The 19,286-nt window shown below is 39.0% G+C and overlaps 2 protein-coding genes and 1 long non-coding RNA gene across 10 annotated transcripts in view; 2 read left to right on the top strand and 1 right to left on the bottom strand.

The window, feature by feature from the left end:
• LAMA4 (laminin subunit alpha 4) overlaps positions 1-5,976 on the top strand; it is a 115,786-nt gene extending 109,810 nt beyond the window's left edge. For all 3 annotated transcript variants that reach the window (XM_072855705.1, XM_072855706.1, XM_072855707.1), the window contains 3 exons: positions 2,021-2,114; positions 3,113-3,232; positions 4,688-5,976. In XM_072855705.1, the coding sequence (XP_072711806.1) occupies positions 2,021-2,114; positions 3,113-3,232; positions 4,688-4,833 (360 nt within the window). In that variant the 3' untranslated portion in view covers positions 4,834-5,976. The remainder of the gene's footprint in view (positions 1-2,020; positions 2,115-3,112; positions 3,233-4,687) is intronic.
• LOC140649056 (uncharacterized) lies at positions 1,894-11,239 on the bottom strand. Of its 2 annotated transcripts, none has more exons than XR_012041453.1 (3): positions 10,963-11,239; positions 3,592-3,661; positions 1,894-2,329 (listed from the first exon to the last, which is right to left on the bottom strand). It is a non-coding gene; the product is annotated as an uncharacterized lncRNA (long non-coding RNA). The 2 variants fall into 2 exon arrangements; XR_012041452.1 differs by having other exon boundaries at positions 1,894-2,236; positions 10,963-11,238.
• The window catches only part of TUBE1 (tubulin epsilon 1), a 19,000-nt gene continuing 10,901 nt past the window's right edge, over positions 11,188-19,286 (top strand). For 2 of the 5 annotated variants that reach the window (XM_072855709.1, XM_072855711.1), the window contains exons 1-7: positions 11,188-11,340; positions 11,537-11,610; positions 12,885-12,937; positions 15,544-15,601; positions 16,192-16,307; positions 17,335-17,456; positions 18,781-18,968. In XM_072855709.1, coding sequence (XP_072711810.1) covers positions 11,316-11,340; positions 11,537-11,610; positions 12,885-12,937; positions 15,544-15,601; positions 16,192-16,307; positions 17,335-17,456; positions 18,781-18,968 — 636 coding nt within the window. In that variant the 5' untranslated portion in view covers positions 11,188-11,315. Of the gene's footprint in view, positions 11,341-11,536; positions 11,611-12,884; positions 12,938-15,543; positions 15,674-16,191; positions 16,308-17,334; positions 17,457-18,780; positions 18,969-19,286 lie in introns of those variants that run through there. The other 3 variants (XM_072855710.1, XM_072855708.1, XM_072855712.1) reach the window with 2 other exon arrangements.

The following is a 19,286-nucleotide window of genomic DNA, read 5'->3' as shown; positions in this document are numbered from 1 at the left end:
TGTTATCTGGTTGCTAGAGCCTCTGGATTTTTGTAAGGCTGTCTGTCAATTGAAAGAGAGAGGTTTGAAATGAACTTACCAAATAGTTGTTGCTGTTGCTATTTTTTTATTATGTTCATGGCTAAAATCTGGATCCCTTCATGCTACACATTGCACACATACAGTAGTAAGCAGTCTAAGCGGACAAAACAAGCGAAGGTTTAGAGCAGGGGAATTTTTTTTTTCCTTTTTGCAGAAAAGAAACTCAGGGCATAGTCGAGACTAAGCAGTGTGGATATTCTTTAACCACTGCAATGCACTACCCAATATCTAACTCTCAACCAAAGTGGAAGAGTATTTAAGTGAGGCTGCCTGTACCTCAGTTAGAAGTGCAACACCTGAGGAAACATGCTGTCACCTCTCTCACAAGAACAGGAACCTACAGTAAAGTGACTGACTGGACAGTTGAACATGGTGATTCATCCTGTCCTAAAGCAGATGTCTAATATAGGTGACTAAATGAGCTGTCATTCAGAGAATCTATTTTTCTTTATTGACTATAGAGAGAACAAGAGGTGCTTCAGTTAGGCACTTAACTTTTGACAGCTGATTAGGTAAGATAAAGCCCATTCTTACAGCTGTAGCTAGTCCTTGGTGAATTAACAAAGAACTTCTTAAAGCATATTGCATTGCTGTGTATCATGCCACACTTAAAGGCTGCATCTGTATACAACTGGTCCAGCCTAGTACTTCTTATGTAAAGATCTGATGGAAGGTTTGTATGTCCAGAAACTTGCCTGGTTTTCCAACTGTATCAGTTGGTCTAACAAAAGATATTGCTTCACTTACTGCTTCAAACCTCACTTCCTATATAATGCATATGCAATTCATAAACAAAATTCACCCTGGAAAAGCAGCTCTTCCCTGCTTGTCACTGCAACAGGTATGCCAGTTATCTTCTTAGTAAGCACCTGTGGTTTTTACCATTAACTATCTGCTCTCTTTGAATGCATTACCAAAGACCTGTTTTGTGAAAACATTTTTGCTGGACAATAAGAACAATCAGCACCTTTAATTCATTCTTTAAATGTATGCATCTCTATCAGTACAGCCTGTCTGGGTGATTTATTAAGGAACCACTTTCTCTCATGATTCTGTACTTGCCTTAATCGCTCCTATATATTTTGTCCAAGGGTGGATAAAAGAGAACATAAGAATAATTTCTTTTTTGTTTGCTGGTACCCTTGTGGGAAAAAAAGTTTTAAAATTTCTTAGTTACAACTATATTGAAACAGTGATTCTCTAAAATTAAATGTAAGTTGTTTCCTTGCAACATTTTCAGTCAACAAGGTGTCAGCATTATCAGGGACAACTTAGAAATTTGAAAAGCCTGAGTGGCTGGACTCAGTATTTGGAGTTCTCCAACAATCACCACTGGAAATCTTGTGCCCCGCAACAGGGACACAACACTGCTCTGCCGCTGCTGTAACATTTCCACATAACTAAAGAAGAGGTGCAAAATTGAGAATTAGGTTCACTTTCTAGCTTTGCCAGAGATTTGCTGGTAAGCTTGAACAAGTAACTTCAAAGTCATTCTTAAGTTCCCTATCTATTCCTTTCTCACATCTTGTCTGTTTGTTTATACTTGGGTTTTTCATGACTGTTTTCCTTATTAAGTGGCTAGCAAGATGCCAAAACATCATCTGATGCCTCTAAACACTAATTTACCACACAGGAAATTATAGAGGAGCAGTACTAGAAAATTTGAGTGAAATTAGCTGTTGTTTTTTAATCTTTTTTTGAACTCTTCCTTGAGTTCAAATCAGAAATGTTGCAGAACTATTGAATCTAAAAAAAACCAAAACCTAAATCTGTGAATTAGAAAGGTACTTTATTTTAAAGAATTTAATGAAATCATGTTTTTCTTTCACTTACATACTAGACATGTTTTGAATACATGGGGAATACAGCATTATTACAACAGAAGGAAAAAAGAGAACAGGAGGGGGTTTACAGTAACAACGACATTATTTTCCTCCAGGTTACTGTGAAACTGAATAACGGAATCAGGGATTTTTCAACTTCAGTGACACTGAAACAGAGCCTCTGCGATGGCAGGTGGCACCGAATTGCAGGTCAGTAAAACATGATAATCCCCTAAGTAAGGTCACAGAGCCCAGTTCTCTCTCCCCAGATATCCATCTCCATGGGCTAGTGCACTGGGAATGGGGTCATATTTTCAGTTCTTCCTTTTCACCTGTCAAGATACAAGTTTGTGTGAAAGACACAGTCGTATTCGTCCCTCAGATACAGGAACCGTAGAGCTTCGGGGGAGGACAAGCACAAGTTCCTACAAAGACAAGCAAAGATGAAAGCTCCTTGTTCAAAAGAACACAAGACAGCCTAGCTGAAATGCTGGCAGCCTTTCCTAAGTCATATACCAGATGATATTCTTCTTTTCCCAATTAGAGGTTAAGTAAGTTGGTAGAATGTAGTAGGCACAAGTATATGCTGCCCTTAAAGGTGAAATAACAGGACAGATCTGGGGAGCCCCTTCCTCACAGAGAGAGATGTCTACAGTTAGGATTTTGCCTCTGTGCCAGACAGCCATCCTTCTTTCCTGGGTTTGAAAGTCAGAAAGTACTTCTAAACCTCAGGTACTTTGAACTCCCTTACCTTCCTGTCTAGATGCTCACTTGGGATGTCTCCCAGTGTCATATCCAGAAGAAACCTGAGTGTGCACCCTTTCCCCATGCATCCTGGTTTCCTTCTGAAGGAAACCCAGGCACACAAGCAAGGAGGAAACCTCACTGCATTCTAGTATGTCCCCTATTGGGAATGATTTGGCAAACAGTTTTTCTAAGACACATGCCATTGTATGCTCATACCCTGCAGCCTAGACACAGCTGCCAGCAATCAAGAGCCCCACTCAAAAGCACCCTTGCTCCCTTGTATCTTCCATTGGCCCTGCTCTATTCCAGAATCTGCCTACATAGTGTCACTGATGGCTCACACCCAATCTAGCAAACACTAAATCAAGCTACTCAGATCAAACAGATAACTCCTGTCTGTCATAGAAAACTCACGTGCTACTTCTTACAATCTTCTTGATCCCTGTTCCTTCTCCTTTCAGTTATTAGAGATGCTAATGTGGTGCAGCTGGATGTAGACTCTGAAGTCAACCATGTGGTAGGGCCACTAAATCCAAAGGCAATTGACCACAGGGAACCAGTGTTTATTGGAGGTGTACCAGGTAAGTTTTTGGCAGCTTTGTGGTACATTGTTCTCAAATTTCAACACGGTTTCCAGAGAAAGCATAGAGACTTAGTTTTCATTTCAAAAAAGAACAAAACATATCTCATGTGAACAACCTGGTAAAATTCAAAGGCTCAACAGCTGATAAGAAACATTCTGCCTCAAGTTCTCAAAGAAAAAAGTGCTGCTTCACTGAAATTAAAACATTCACAGTTGCTGGAGGGTCAAGTATGGACTCAGTAGAGAAGTTAGCTAGCTAGAAAAAAAAACACTTTTTTTTCCACTTTACTTTCCAGTATGGGCTTACTGTTTTTTAAGAAGTGATTGATTTATTTATTTATGGGATTGGAAACTCACTGTCATTGTAACTGGAGTCTCAAGGTTTCATTGCTGATAGGCTTCTTTCCCCTTCTTCAAGCAATGGCATCTTGGAACACAAAACAAAACATGAAGATTCTTTTTCTGACTGGTGATTTCTATTGCACAGATGTCTGCTAATGCGAATTTGTGACTCACAGACCATCTGTGTAGTGTGGGCCAAGATTACTACATTTACTTCCCTTATTCAACAGACAGAGCTATGCTGTTGGGGTTCATATACAAACTGTAATCAACACTACGTGATTCAATTTTTAAGTCATCTCCTGTACATTTCTCATTGAAAACATGCAGCATTATTTCTCTGTGACTTGCATGTCAATCATGAACAGCTCTAACTATAAAATTTATTATATTGCTTATCTTGGATTAGTGGCTTGAGTGCGTGATGTTCTCATCCATCCCACACTACCAGGAGGAAAAATGAGCCTAAAGGGAATAATAAAATCTATGTGCAGATGCCTGTTCACTCTTTAAATCCAAACTGGAATTTTATTAGGACAGAACTCTTCCCAGAGAGGTAATATAAAGTGGTAATTGCAAATGCTGTTCTGCTTTATAATAGAGCCTTCTATTTCTACGTTAATTATAGAATACTAAAGCAATCCCATACATTGGCTCTATAATGCTATTATCACCCTGGCACAGAAAAATCTTACAATGAACTTCACAACAACAAACAAGATATAATACTAACTAATACCATTTAAATATAGAAAACTAAAAATCAGACACAGATGACAATACATGTAATGTTAAAAGAAATTATAAACACGCACCCTGGGATTCATCTACTCTGTTCCTTAAAAGAAAATGCAGTTGTCAAAAAATGCAAGACTGGGCCTCTACTGGCTATGTAGCATCAAGAGTTTTACATAAATGTAGATAACTCCGCATACCTACTGTAATGGCCTCTAGGATACCAGCAGTAGGACAGACATTTTAAAAGACCCAGCATTCAGCAGAAGATTCAGCAGAGCTGCAGTTAGTAGCAAATTGAAAAGATTCTACCACCAAACTGATTATTTTGGTTATCGTGAGCTTATTTTTTTTTTTTTAAATCTGCTTTTTCCAGAGTCTCTGCTAACATCCAGCCTGACTACACGCAACTCCTTCATTGGCTGCATTCGTAACTTCATGATTGATGAAAAACCAGTGAGTTTTAGTAAAGCAGCTTTGGTTAGTGGTGCTGTAAGCATCAACACATGTCCAGCAGCCTGACAGTGCACTGCATCAATCCTGTAAAGTTCCTTAGACCACAGAAAGAAAAATAGAACAAAAGAAACCATGTTCATCGAGAGAAGAATGAAAATATCAACGATCTATCTACAGAAAGCAGTATGTTTAAGGGTCACTTCTAATGTTTATGTGCAAACAAAGATCAGTGAAGAATAAAGGGCTGTTGCTTCTGCACTTCTCTTACTATACCACAAGAGTGAGCTTTACCATTTCTTATAGTGTATGTGTGGCAAGTCTGTTACATGAAAAGGTGAGATTATAAAAGAAATGAAAATTATATTAAATACGTTACTTTCAAGATAGATCCTCTACATCATTTCATTCCATACCTTAGATCACTCTTTGTTTCGCAGGAAAAGATCTGCTAATGCACATTAAAGTATAAAGCTAGATAATAGACTTACATCGCAAATAACTGTGTTCAAATATATTTCCTTTTTTTATTTTCCATTCAACTCATTTATATATTCCTCAATTAAAATGGGGGGCAGAGAGCATACCAATTATGTAAGCTTACAAACAATGAAAAACTAAAATTTTTATTCCACTTATAGACTTCATAGATATGTTCTAGCCCAACGTGAAGATAGGATGTGTATCTTTTAAGACAGACAGTTTATACAACTGATCACTTACCTAAACTTGGTAATTTTAGAGCATACTTGCCTTACACAGGAAGGGAGAGAAGAGAGAAAATTCAAAATTTCAATTTTTTTCTCTAAATTTTTAAATGCACTTACATACAAACACAGCACTAAATCCACAATCTGATTGAGATCTCATTTGCACTAATATAACACAAGTAAACACGAAGCATAGAAAGCAGAATCATAGTCACAGTTTCAGGCAAATCCTTTATCACGTAAAATTATCACTTCCTTGTGAGACTGCTGCAGGACTTAAGTTAACAGCAGTAATCCTCAAACTAGGAACATGTTCCTGTGGAATGTATCCTGGAAGATATGCTGCTGCAGAGGAACTGGGGGTGAAATAGGAAGATGTAAACAGAAGCCAAAGGGCTGCAAATCTGAGCTATGTTAAAACCATAGAAGGTAGATGGAAGTTAATACTAGGCTTTAGCTCACAGTAGGCTTGAACATCAAACAGACACAAGTCACTTGCAAAACTTAGTCTCTTTGGTGATAATCTACAAGGCATCAGTCATTTAGGTTTCTTTTCTTTAAAGAATAAACTACTGTTGACAGAAAGTTTTATGATTGCTGGGCAAATTATTGTTGGAACCAACTCAAAATATGACCAGCTGCAAAGCAGGAAAGGACAACACCCTCCAGACTAAAAATTAATAGGAGCTCATCTGGAAAACACACAAGTGACACCTGGAATCCAAATATCCTGAATCTATGGACAGCTGGAGGAACCACCAGAATAAGATACATGTGTCAGCACTAATCAGTAGCTTCCCTACTACTCTCTCAGTAGGAAAAAGGTTTTGACAGATTGAAGTGGTCTTGGCTCACTCTGGTGCAAGCTGTGGACAGACTGGCACAGGGACTCTCTGGCAGCTGGGACCCCATCACTGCCTCTCCACTTGTCTCTAGAGTCCAGTGTTGGGTGGTGAGTGGACAAGAGAAGATAGTGTGGCTCCAGCAGGCACTGCCTCTCCTTCCGCCAGCCTTGTCAGCTCTGCTCGTGCTTTCAGCCCCATGCCTGTTCTAACTGCCTTCTCCTGGACACATCTCCCATTCTGTTCCCTGCAACTCTCAGGCAGTATGGTCCCAGGACTGATTCCCTTCCCAACTGCATAGGGAGGCACCCTACTTCTGGGAGTGGTATACAGCCCCTTCTTTTCATAACTCCATAGCCCACTGTTCATAGTTCAGAAGCAATCAGTAACAGTACCCCTCTGCAGTCTCCCTGAATCAAGCACATTGTGGGGTCCCCAAATCCAGTTGCCTTCAAATGCCATCTTTGTCTCAGATACTAAAACCAGTATGTCTGCTTAACTCTTTCCTGCTCCCAGCTACTATCCAGACTGAACAGAAAACATTTAGGGCTTTTGGTTTGGGAATTTTTTTCTTATTGGGGGTGAGGGGCAATGTCCTCAGATCAGTGAGCTGGGTTCCCAGTGGGTACCAGAGGCCATGCATGGTGTCAGGGCTGTGCAGCTGGGAGCAGGGGTAAAAAAAGAAGCTTCCCTCCTTCCAGTGGCAGCGAATTGTTAGGCTGGCTCAATCAATCTCATGACACCACAACCTGAGCTAAGCTTCCTTAGGACCTGGTCTCCAGGACCCCATTGCTGGAGAGAAAAGAACAGCAGATTCCTTGCTTAGATAGGTTCGTTACAAGGATTACTGAAATTCCTTTCAAGGTTGTCTGCAGCTGCTAAGCAGAGATAGCCAGGACTAGCATATATATGCTTGTGCCCCCTAAGAGCATCACAGTTTTGTGAATGCTAGTATTAAGTGGAGCATTGATGTTAACTGGTGCGCACATACTCAGAACGTTTTTCCATCTTACACCTATTTCAAACTAAAGCATATTTTCTCATATCCACATCTAAGCTGTGTGAATAAACAATATTTTTCTTAGACATATTTGCTGCAATGAGATTTGGTTTTGTTCAATGGATTTACATTTAAGAATGACTTTTCTGATTAATCAGTCCTTTGCATACTTTATATATGGAAAACTAAAAATACAGTAAAATAGTAAGTGAATAAAAAACACATTAAAATTCATAAACTGCTACCATTCAATTTACTTCTCTTTACTATATCACCAGCTATTCAAACACAGCAGTATTTGTGGAGGCTATCTTCCTCAATTTTCCTTTCTAGGCCTCAGAGATGCAGGTTTTTCCTCTGCAGAACAGGGTTTCCAAAGAAAAATACTATAAACCAGAGGATACTTGCAGACATGGGAGAGAGCAGAGAATAATGCAAATTTCCCTGCCCCCAACATCCATATGTACCTTAAAATTACCACTCCATATGCACCAAAGAAAGTCTGTATGTGATACATTACACTACACACACCTCCGCATTAATTTCAAAATTCCTGGTGTTTAAGAGAAGGCAACTGCCTAAGCAGAAATCTTCCCAGAATTCACTTTGTCTTCTGTATCTATCTTAAAACTTATAGCTCCAAAGTACAAAACCCTTCATCTACAAAGATTTGGGAAAAAAACTACAAGTTCCGAGGTACATTGTCAGATTGTCCATCTGGATTTTCAATATGAATATAACTATCTCAATTCTGCAGAAAACCTACAAAAAAAAATGAGCACTGACCCTAAGGAGATTATACCTTTTCTCTGCCACCTTCAAGGTTTTAATAAGTGTTGTTATAGCTATTACCTAAATCAGGGCTACAACTACACTGTTATTATATCATGGAATATTCTGAAATTTTAAATTTGCATGGCTATATAAGAAAGAATCCAATTTCAAGCTGAAATATTCAACAAACTGCTTCAAAATAGAGTATTTAATTATGATCTCTGGCCTCTCTATCTCTTATTTCTGAAGAACTGTAGAGATCTCCCATAGTTAAAGGTTCTTTTCAACCCTTCCTTCTCAAGGATCGAGAGTATGGACAATAGCTTGAAAAGGAAAATGAAAGACGAAGGGTTACAGGTCTGACATTAACTCCTCAAAAGCCAGCCATTCTAAGTAAAAAAAACCAAAAACAAAAAACAAATAAACCTTCATATGTGAACTAAGCCCTAATATAAATCAAAGAATAACATTAGTTCAAATTCCAGTGTATTATCCCTACAGCAGCATGTGGCCTAAATAGCCAAATGACTGTCATTAAAAAGATGCTGAAAGCACATATATTTAAGTTGTGATGTACATTTGGCTCTTCTTGTGGTTGGGATGTAAGGGTTATTCACAGATCCACAGTGGTCCACGTCAACTCATTTCCTCTCAACAACATAGTAAGTAATTCCTACAATTCAATTATTCAATTCGTGTTCCAAAGCTGTGGAACACTATTACTGTATAACATCAACAACAAAAAGTTACTGAGAAAATAAGGGTAAGAAACACACATTAGCATAAGACTGTTGATTAAATGATTAACATAGACAAAAAGTCTCTGAGGGGACCTGACTAGATTAATGCATTTATACTATGGCAGATGAAGTACAGCTTCATCTGCAATGAAACAGAAAGTCAGTGCGTGATTATTTCTTTCACATAGTTGAGCTGCCTGTTTCATTCAACCTCTGAGCACATGCATCAAGCCAAACTGGTTATTACGCATCCACTTCCTGCCCTTGGATCTCCTTTGGAAGCTAAAAAATATTCCCACGTGAATATGAATCTCAACTGTATCTCTGATTCACAGTGTTTCCAAGCTCAGTGAGAATAATCACTTTACATTTGCCATCACAGACCTCCTAATAGCACATTGGAAGCCAAAGCACAGGGTTTCTTGCTGCAATCTCATGTTCAATGGAGCAAATCCCATTAAGCTGAATCTTGATGGGACATAGAACACAAAAACTATAGCTAATTGAAAAAACAAGTAGAAAGTGTAGCTAACTACAGAAGAAGAAAGCAAGCCAGATACAGTAATATTAAGATATTTCTGATTTAAGAGACTTTAAATTAAGCTTTAGAATGCTTACAAGAAATGTTGTACTGCTTTTAGCCTAAGTAAGGCCAAAAAGACATGTGAAGGGAAGACTTTAAGGACATGATGGTAGGCAAGAAGTATAGAAACAGTTTCACATCTAGCAGCTAGAACAGACCACAGCCTACAGATTTGGACCACTTCCGGTAACCACAGGGAACAAAATTAAGCTACAGGTTACATCTAGTCTGTGCAGAGAGAGATGAGAAAGTCTAGCTGCTTTCCTGATTAATATTCATGTAGTTTTACACTGGTGATTAGTTTATAAAAGAAGTGTTTGAGGCAGTATTACTCTATTCTTTCTAATCTTTCCACCTGCCTATAACACTGAAGCCATTGGTCCTTCGCAACTTCAAACATGAAACTTGAGTAAGCTTGGGCCACTCATTACTTTTTCTTAAGAACAATACGGATTTCCAGTAGATTGATTCTTCTCTTTCAATTAAGTTTTAAAAAATTAGTCTTGGAACGTATTTCTTATACATAATCAATATACTATTATTGTATTTGCTGAAATACATAGTGAATCTTTCCAGGAAAGTTTTTTAAAATAGTCATTTTGTATAACTTTATTTTCCTGGGGACTTAGAATTGATCTCTACAGGGTCCTACGTCATGTCCAGGAGTAAGCACCATGGTTTCTCCAGAGCAAATAAAGGATTATGATACACCAAACTTCAGATTTCTATTAAGAATTTCATTTAGCAAATTTTGTTTGCACACTAGCACTGGAATTAATATATTTGGAAAAAAGCGTATTTTGTTGGATAGTTTTAGCCTTAAAACCTAATGAGCTGGGTTGCATGGAAGTACTTTTGTTCTCCCACAGGAAGCAGAAATGCCATCTGTGTCACAAGAGAGCTTTCTGCAAGCAACTGCTTTGCGTATCACACATTCTTTACATCATTTTGCAGCATAGCTATGCTGTGGACCAGTCTTACCATGCTGAGACAATAGCATCTCTACATTTCTTGTGTCTCATTTTTAGTTCCAAAGTTGCTGTGTTCAACATATAGGCAAAAACACCTCCTAATTGCCCTGTGGACAATTATTTGCACAATAAATATGAAACTGAGCTTCAAGAAAAACATAAATTGCAAGCCTGATGGGAGGGTACGTCATTACAGCATTTCCACACGGCCATTTTTTCATTTAATTTGTGTTTTCACGTAATTTGGCACATTTCACACTATCACTCTGAATAATGTATTTGGGGAAAATAAAATATATCTTACCACACATTTTTAGCCATAAAAGGTAATGAACTGTATTGTATGGAAATATTTCTGTCCTCCCATAGAAAGCCTTCATTTTAGGTCTTTGCCATGTCTCCTGTATTTGGGCTTTAGCAGAGACCCTGTAGACTCCGACAGGTTTACCTTCAATACTACATCGAGTTTCTGAGCACCTCACCATGTTCACTGTTCCCGTACTGCCAACCAGGCGAGCAGACACCTTGCTACCCCCTCAGCTGCTCTCAGTGCACGCTTATTCTTACATCAAACTTACATCTTAGAGAAGCAGTCGTGGCCCTCAGGACCAACACCCGAACACCTCTCCCTCAGACTGGCGGCCGTTGAGACGCACCGGCCTCAGGCGACCCACACACCCGCCACAGTGCACGCGAGGCACAGCACCCCCCGCCCAATGGAATGTTCCACTCGCGAGGCGTAGGCAGCAAGTACCCGCAGCTAAACCAACGAATGGGACATTCCACCGCGGGAGAAAGGCGGGGGGAAGGAGGCCGCGCCGTCGGAAGAGCCCGCCCGCCGCAACGTCCCCCCGCTCCGCCGCAGCCGTTAAGGGGGCGTGGCTTCCGGGCGCGGAGTTCGAAAGCGGAGGCGGGCGCCGCCCGCCCCGCCATGACCCAGTCGGTGGTGGTGCAGGGTAAGGGGTCGTGGCGCCCAGAGCCCTCCCCGCCGTCCCCTCCCCTCCTCCTTCCCGTCCCCTCCCCGTCCCCTCCCCGTCCCCTCCCCGTCCCCTCCCCGTCCCCTCCCCGTGTCTCACCCGTGTCTCACCCGTGTCTCACCCGTGTCTCACCCGTGTCTCACCCGTGTCTCACCCGTGTCTCTCCCCTTTGCAGTAGGCCAGTGCGGGAACCAGGTGGGCTGCCGCTTCTGGGACCTGGCGCTGCGGGAGCACGCCGCCGTCAACAAGGTAACGGCGCCGTTCCCCGCCTCGCCTCCCGCTGTTGCTGGCCTGAGGGGGCAGCGCGGCGGTTGGGGCGAGCCGCCTTCCACACTCGCCACGGGGAGGCCGCGGTGGCCCTCGCTTCGTTCCGTGTTCTTTCCTGTGACCGCAAAGCACTGTGCTTATTGGATTACGTTGAGGCCACTTCGTTACAAACAAAAGCATCCCCTGGTTTTTATGCTGTTTAACTATTCATCTCTAATTCAGATCAGCTTTCTCTAGCCTTTCCACCTTGAAGAGTCCAGGATGTCTCCTTACAGGCAGACGTTACCAGGTTTGAGGCAGTTAGCAACAAGAGAGGGTTGTCCAACACAGGTTCTTTGCCACTAGCAGTGAAGCAAAAATCAGCTCACTGAAGCCCACCTTTCTTTTCCATGCTAGCACATATCGTGCAGTGACTTACAGTACAGTTGTGCTGACCAAAATAGCAGCATAAAGAGGGCATAGGATTGTGCTGAGGACCCTGAACAAAAATGCACTATTCTTGCCGTGACTATAAAGATACTATTTCCTGGTAAGCACCTTATGTTAACAGATAATGACGAGCAGTCCTTCTCAAGGCCTTCTGCTGAAGCAGGTGTAGAAAGGCAATCGATGAAGTTCATGTGCATATGGAGAGTCTCCTGGTTTTAGTGTTGTAGGGAACAGTGACTTCCAAATTCTGCTTCATCAGGTCTTTTGGAGTATGGTAAGCAGTCTGTAAAATAATAATGTTTAAGTATTTAGACTTGCCAGGTCTCTTTAGCTTTATGGTGGGGTAAGTAATTTCCATGCCACCCCTCAGCAGGGAGTTTAGGAATCACTGATATTGTGTGATATGCTTTCCTTTCCAGAGAACTTCATGGACATTAGTATCATGGGCACGGATACAACTGAGTGTTGTATCAGTGATGAACTGAGTCAGCTAAACAGCAGCTATTCAATTTATTAATTGCATTGGGATCTTCAGTAAAATCCTAAATATTTAGAAATGAAGGAAGAGTAGTTGTTTAATCTTGTGCTGAACAATTAATTTCCTAGTTGCATCCTCCTGTCAGTTTTTAATATCAAACTGATACTTCAATGAAATGTTCTTTTTGGTGCTGACTAGAGCTAGTTAGATTCAACGTAGACGTTCGCTCTGTTTTGAGTGGGGAGGTTTGACAGGTGACGTTTAGAGGTCCCTTCCAACTTATTCTATGAAAAAGCACTGAGAATTTCTGACGTTACACATCATCTTATGTCGTGTTCTTTCCTTTTAGAAAGGAATTTATGATGAAGCATTAAGCAGTTTCTTTAGGAACGTAGATACAAGGTAAGTCTTCTTATCAAGCAGCTCCTGAGTTTAACACAGTAGATCAACAATTTCAGTATTTTCTTTTAACCTAAGTTACAGTTTTCTTTGTTTCAGGTCCTATTTAGTTTGTGCTAGAAAAAGATTTTGCTTTTTTGTATTGTCCTCAAAACACTGTCTTTACCTTTCCATTTTAACTATACTTCAGTAGTTAAAGGTGTTGAAAGTGTTTGGGTTTTCCCTTTCCTTCAGTCCCAAAAATGGACAGTCAGGATGTGATAGCTTTTGCCGTTGCAAATCATGATCAGACTACAAGCCCTCTGGATATCAACTTAGCAGCATTTCTTGAAGAGTTGTAAGAGGAATTGTATGTAAGGTAGTCAGCAAAGGTCATGTCAGTTTTTAAATCCCTTTTATCTGACTAGTTTGTTACACAAAGAGTGGTAGCTATGATTTTTTTTTTTTAAAGTTAACCAATTCATACCTTAAGAGCATTCGGTCATCTCTTACCTGTGCAGTTACAAAAATCCTTGCAGTTTGCAAGAATAAAACAGTTCTGCACTTGGATATTGCTGTTGCATTTTAATTTATTAAAAAGCATTTGACCAGCCTCTGTTTCCTTCCATCATATGGCAAGGCTGCAGTACAGCATGCAATTTTAACTAAAATGGGATTGAAATACCAATTGTTTTGTCTCAGATTTTACCTCTTTGAAAGAACATGCAAGTGCATTGGAGTTTCATTGCCATTCCTTGTGGGTGTTTCCTAGTACATCTTTTTTTTTTTTTAATCAAGAACATTTGGTTGTAAACAATGTCTATGTTTTTGTATGTGCCAGATGAAACCACCAAATTCATGATTAACTGATTGGCTGCAATAGAAACATCTGTTTTCTTTCTGTAAAGAGGAAGGACTTATCTCACTGAATACTGTAGAAGTTTCAAGGAAGATTCCCCTACCTGTGAAACAGAATGATTATCCAGATCTTGTCTTTTCCAGGAGCTGTTAATTTTCCTGTTGAAACAATTCCCACTTTTAACTGTAGCCTTGAACCGTAATTTAGTTTGGGAGAGTTGTTTCAAACTCTGTTGCTCAGGCTGTGAGGTTTTGGCCTCTTGTTATTCTTGTGGGGTTTGTTTTAGTTTTATCAGAAAGAACTAGTTCACCTCCCAGGTCGTTGCAGGCATAAAACCCTATGTCATAAAAGTGACAAGCTTCAGTCTTCTATGCTGTGCCATACCACTGTTCAAAATAATTAATCCAGGTGGGTTATCCTGTCAGAAACAGCTATGAACAACACTCTGGCAGAACCAGACAGACTTTTTTTTCTGTTATGGTGATTATTAAACTGTGTAATACTGGAAATGTGCTTATGCATATGTATGGTTTTGTATGCAGAAATGCATGTCTTAAGCCTAGGGGATTCTAGGGAATGCAGGGATTTTTTTCAGCAATTGAATCAAAGTGATTGTAAGTATGGGCTGGCATGAAAGACCACAAAGGCAATAGTAAGAGAAAGAAGTGTTGATTTGGTTTTTGTTTTTTTTCCTCTTTGAGTTTTGTTAGTCCCTGAAGAGAAATAGAACTTCTCTAGCTGGATTTACTGGTGCTATAGTGGACTCATATAGAGAGTCATGTAGGCTAGAGGAATCACATGAGTACTGGAGGCTGCTGTGAGCGGCTCAGCTAATGAGAAGTGTCTGGAGAGTTTCTTTGAGTGAGAGGGTGGAAGATCCTTGAGGAATCCAGTGCAGCCCCATACTCTCTTCCCCTTGTTCCTGATGGGACTGAGCATGGTCAGAACATTTAGTGCTGTAGCAAATTTCAGCTGATGTTTTTGGAATATTATTGTGGTTGAATGTGGAATAGTCTAAGAGATACTTTAAATTTAGGCTTAACCAGCCCCCAAATTAGGTAAATAGTTGAGGGGAAAATTAGATTCATCTTCCAGTATCCCTGCCTTTTTTACCCTGTGTTGAATATAGTTTGGCCAGACCAGAGTATCTCTGCCTTTGAGTGCAGAAACACCAGCATTCATTGTGGAAAAAATGTGATTGTACACAATGCATAGTTCCTTAGGTTGGCTCAGTACAACCAATCCTGGAAAAATGGGAAAATTAAGCTATGTCATCCCAGCATGATTTCTGAATCTTAATAGCAAAATAAGTCAAGCACATGCTGTGCTAGTGCAGTTATACAGCTTTCACACCTTGAGTAGTAGCGCAGTGCTGTACTACCCCCATTGAAAAGCTAGTGGTACTATTTGGTGCACTGTGTTCCATTTATATGATGCAGACATACCATATGCTGGATAAAAGATAATCCTTTCAAGTTTTGGCAATGCTTGTACAATCACCACAGAGCATAGGCTGTGTCTGAGAGTAAACTTTCAATGCTTACCTTTTCAGCTTCCTGAAGTACTGCTTAGGATATTTCTGATTGAGATTGTGTCCTGTAATTGAATTACTTTAGGGAATTATGAGGTCTTGCTTAGCAGCATGTTCAGGGTGTTTGTTTACATTGTAACAGTCCTCTGAACATGGAAGATTAAGGAGATAATTTTATTCTAATATATATTGCCTTATTTTCTATTATGATTCTGAGCTTGGATTTTTTTTTTTTGTCAGAAGTGGTGGTGATGGTCCTGATATTTACAAAGGAAAAATCTGCTCTTTAAAAGCACGAGTAAGGCAATCTATAAAGGTCATTCTTTTTACATTGCATATTTACATCCAACTGTGTAGGAATTTTCATAAGGTACTTATAATTGTGTGTGTTTTTAAATACTACTTTGAATAGTAAAATTTATAATAGTAACTTTTATGGTTCAGTGGAGTAATGCAGTTTGCTGCCAGTCTTGTTGAGTAATTTAAATTATAATTTTAACAAAATGATTGCAGATATTACCAACCAGGTTTTTATTTGAATTTTCTAAGGAGTGGATTTCTTTGAGGCACTTTTAAGTGATTAAGAAGCAAGAAAACTTTAAACATAAAATGCTTTACTTCCTTTACTCCTAAGTATTGGAGCAAAATATTATAAAATTTTAGCAGAATTGCATTATCTGAAACGCGGTCCTATTGAACAACTTCTAGCAAATCAGCCAAGGTGAATCTAGTTGGTCTCCTAGTTAACAACTAAAAAAAAAAGTTTATCTGGAGCACAGTAGAAACAACATACCTTTTATATTGTAAATAATTTTATATTTCTTTGTGTGATTATTTCAAAGAGTGGTTTGCTTACTGACTGAATTTTAATTCTTTCCTTTCTCAAAGGCACTGTTGATTGACATGGAGGAGGGTGTGGTAAATGAAATTCTGCAGGGACCATTGAGGGATGTGTTTGATAGCAAGCAGCTTATCACAGATGTTTCTGGTTCAGGAAACAACTGGTGAGAACCTCTTCAGAAAGTATTTCTTAGCAACTAATTAGATGGCATTTGAAAAGGGAAATTATAACAGTAGCTTTCTGGTTCGTTCTACTGCACCTGGGGAGCTGCAGCATATTACCAGTAAACTCTGGAGTCACTTTTGCCTGCAGGAGGGCTTTGAAAAGCCTTTTACAGCAGGATAATTCTGCTGATATATCATTTTGTCTATTTTTTCTTCCTCTTTTTTGATTTTCTTTTTCCAAAGAGCAAGCTTTTTATTTTTGTTTCTTTGGTATTCAGCTGCTTCCATTGCTCAGTCAAAGCCATAATCTAGTTTGAGACTGTGCAGCTAGTGTGGAAATGAGATATATGAACAAATGCACTTCTGATTTCTAAGCACCATGGAGTCTGGCTTTGTGCGTACAAACTACATTACCAAAAGGAGAAATTCAGAAAAAGATTAACATAATGAATTCCAAATTTTCACTGAGACCTTAATGTGCCTCTAATAATATTCAGTGCACTACAGACTGGAAAGCAGATCATCAGCAAATGTACCGAAAGGGAATGCAATACAGGGAATAAAGCATCCTGTAACTTCACCATCTAGCAGGCAAGTGTGTTGAAAATGAGCTGTTTGGGGTTGGTTTTTTTTTTTAAATTACTGGTAGCAACTGACTCACATAGTACTCAAATGAAGATCAGTACACATATTACATAGGGATATCCTTATTGTTAAGGAGTGTGTAACTTTCATTTCATAATTACAATTTGGTCAGCCAATGTGGGAGCTTATTTCCTTATTGGTACAACATAATAATGCACATGCCAAAGGTGGGAACTTAGTGCTGCTTGCATCCTCAAAATTAAAACCATATCCTGACTCCCATATTCATATGATGTAGTCACAGCTTAGCAACTATCACAAATTAGGGACTGCACCCAGCTCTGGACTCTGAACTGTAAAATGTCAAATAGGAGGAGTTAAAATAAAACACTGAAAGACTGACTGTTGGATTTTTTTTTAAAGTACTTTTCATATCTTCAGGGCTGTAGGTCATAAGCTGTATGGCTATCAGTACCGGGAAAACATTGTGGAAAAGCTGAGGAAAACCGCAGAACATTGTGACTGTCTGCAGTGTTTTTTTATAATTCATTCTATGGGAGGTGGTAAGTAATTTTTTTATGGTTAGTATGATTCCACCAGCCACAGGTGAAAAAGAAAAACCTGGATCTGAAAAGAAGATCAATGTAATAATCTACATCATTAATAATGCAAACTAAAAAAATTAACACAGTACAGTTAAGTCAACTTGTGATTATTTATTATTGGTTTTGTTAGAGCACTGAGGAGCCCGAATCATGAACTAAGGTAAAGTGCTACCGAGAACAAAAATACAGATAAAATTTTAAATACAAGGCAGTGAGTGGATCAAGACCGGTACCAAATACAAGGAAACACTGAGGTATTATGGATCAGAAGAAGGGACAGTGGCCTCAGAACACTGACATCATTGTTGTAATCAAGTTATTTTTGATCATGGGGAAAGGGTTTTCTGAAAGGCTTTGAAGGAGACTTCTAATGTTGCTTAACTTTAGAAAAACTTTGTTTTTCTGTTTTCCTTCCACATAATTCTCTTGAATCAGGTCTAGCTACTTTGATAATAAATCAGAAGGGAGAATCTCTTGCAGTGACAATTTTGTCATTATTGTATTGCCACTAAGCCTTCTTCCCCCAGAAATGTGGGGGAGCATGTATTGTAACTGGTTATGATGTGGAAAAAGACACAGAAAATAGCTCTAAATATGAAGCAAGAGTTTTGTCAAGGGCCTTTTTTGTGGCCATTTGCTTAATTTGAGAGACCCTGCAGATATTGTTTCCATTATTGCAGAAAATTGCTGTCTTGTTCATAGATGAGATTGTCTGCTGCTGAGAATGTTAGCTGTCCAAGACAGAAAAAACACAGTTCAGTTCTCTGATTTGAACTCAGTGCTATGTGCTTAGTGCTAATGAGGAAAAACATGTGTGTGCTGCGGGAAAGGTGTTGTTCTGTTTTGACTGGAGAATGAGAAAAATTTATAAAACCCCAAAGGGAAAGTAAATAATTGTTTGGGGGAGTTCAATGTTTTTAAACAAATATTTTATTTCAAAACTCAAATTAAAGATTTTAAAATAAGAAATAAAAATACTGTCAGAAAAATGTTATTACATAATAGGACTTTTTTCTTTGTAGACATTTTTGAGATTGTATACTTCATCCTGTCTGGTATACTATGGGAAATACTTTAGTCACTTAATTATTTTCCTGTCTGGGAAAAGCCTTCCTGCCTTAATTTACATCTGAGTAGCCTCCACTGTCAGCCAAATGCTTCAGAAAGTGTTTATTAATATATATAATTAAAAAGTTGTATGTTTCCAATGTAGGAGACTTAAGGCTTATGATAACATGGGGAACCTTTTATCTTCTCTCATTCTGTCTTCATTCATAATTAGGGACAGGATCTGGTCTTGGAACTTTTGTACTAAATGTGCTTGAGGATGAATTCCCAGAAGTATATAGATTTGTTACTTCAGTTTATCCCTCTGGTGAAGATGATGTTATTACTTCTCCATATAACAGTGTTCTGGCTATGAAGGAGCTTAATGAACATGCAGACTGTGTGCTACCAATAGAGAATGAAGTAAGAAATAATATTCTGTTTCTGTCAACTTTTTTATTAGACTGCACATAGGAAGTGTTTCTTCCTTCTGTATATTGATTTGAGTGCCAAGTCTTAAAAAGCATAATTTCATTTTTTAAAAATAATAATTGAACTCCTAAATCACTTGCAGGCTTTTGAAATTAATATGGGTATCACTAAAAAGTTGCTCTGTACCTTCAAAGTAGTCTAGAGTGAATTTTTTCAAGTCTATTTCAATGTAAACAGTTAAAAGCTTCTCTTTACTGAGGCTGAGAGTCTTAGATTCTTTTAGCAATCAATTTGTGCATAGTATTAGTA

Source organism: Ciconia boyciana, chromosome 3 (assembly GCF_034638445.1).
Source record: "Ciconia boyciana chromosome 3, ASM3463844v1, whole genome shotgun sequence".
Taxonomy (NCBI): Eukaryota; Metazoa; Chordata; class Aves; order Ciconiiformes; family Ciconiidae; genus Ciconia; species Ciconia boyciana.
Note: the sequence above shows the minus strand (reverse complement) of the source record. Positions and strands in the feature narration are given on the sequence as shown.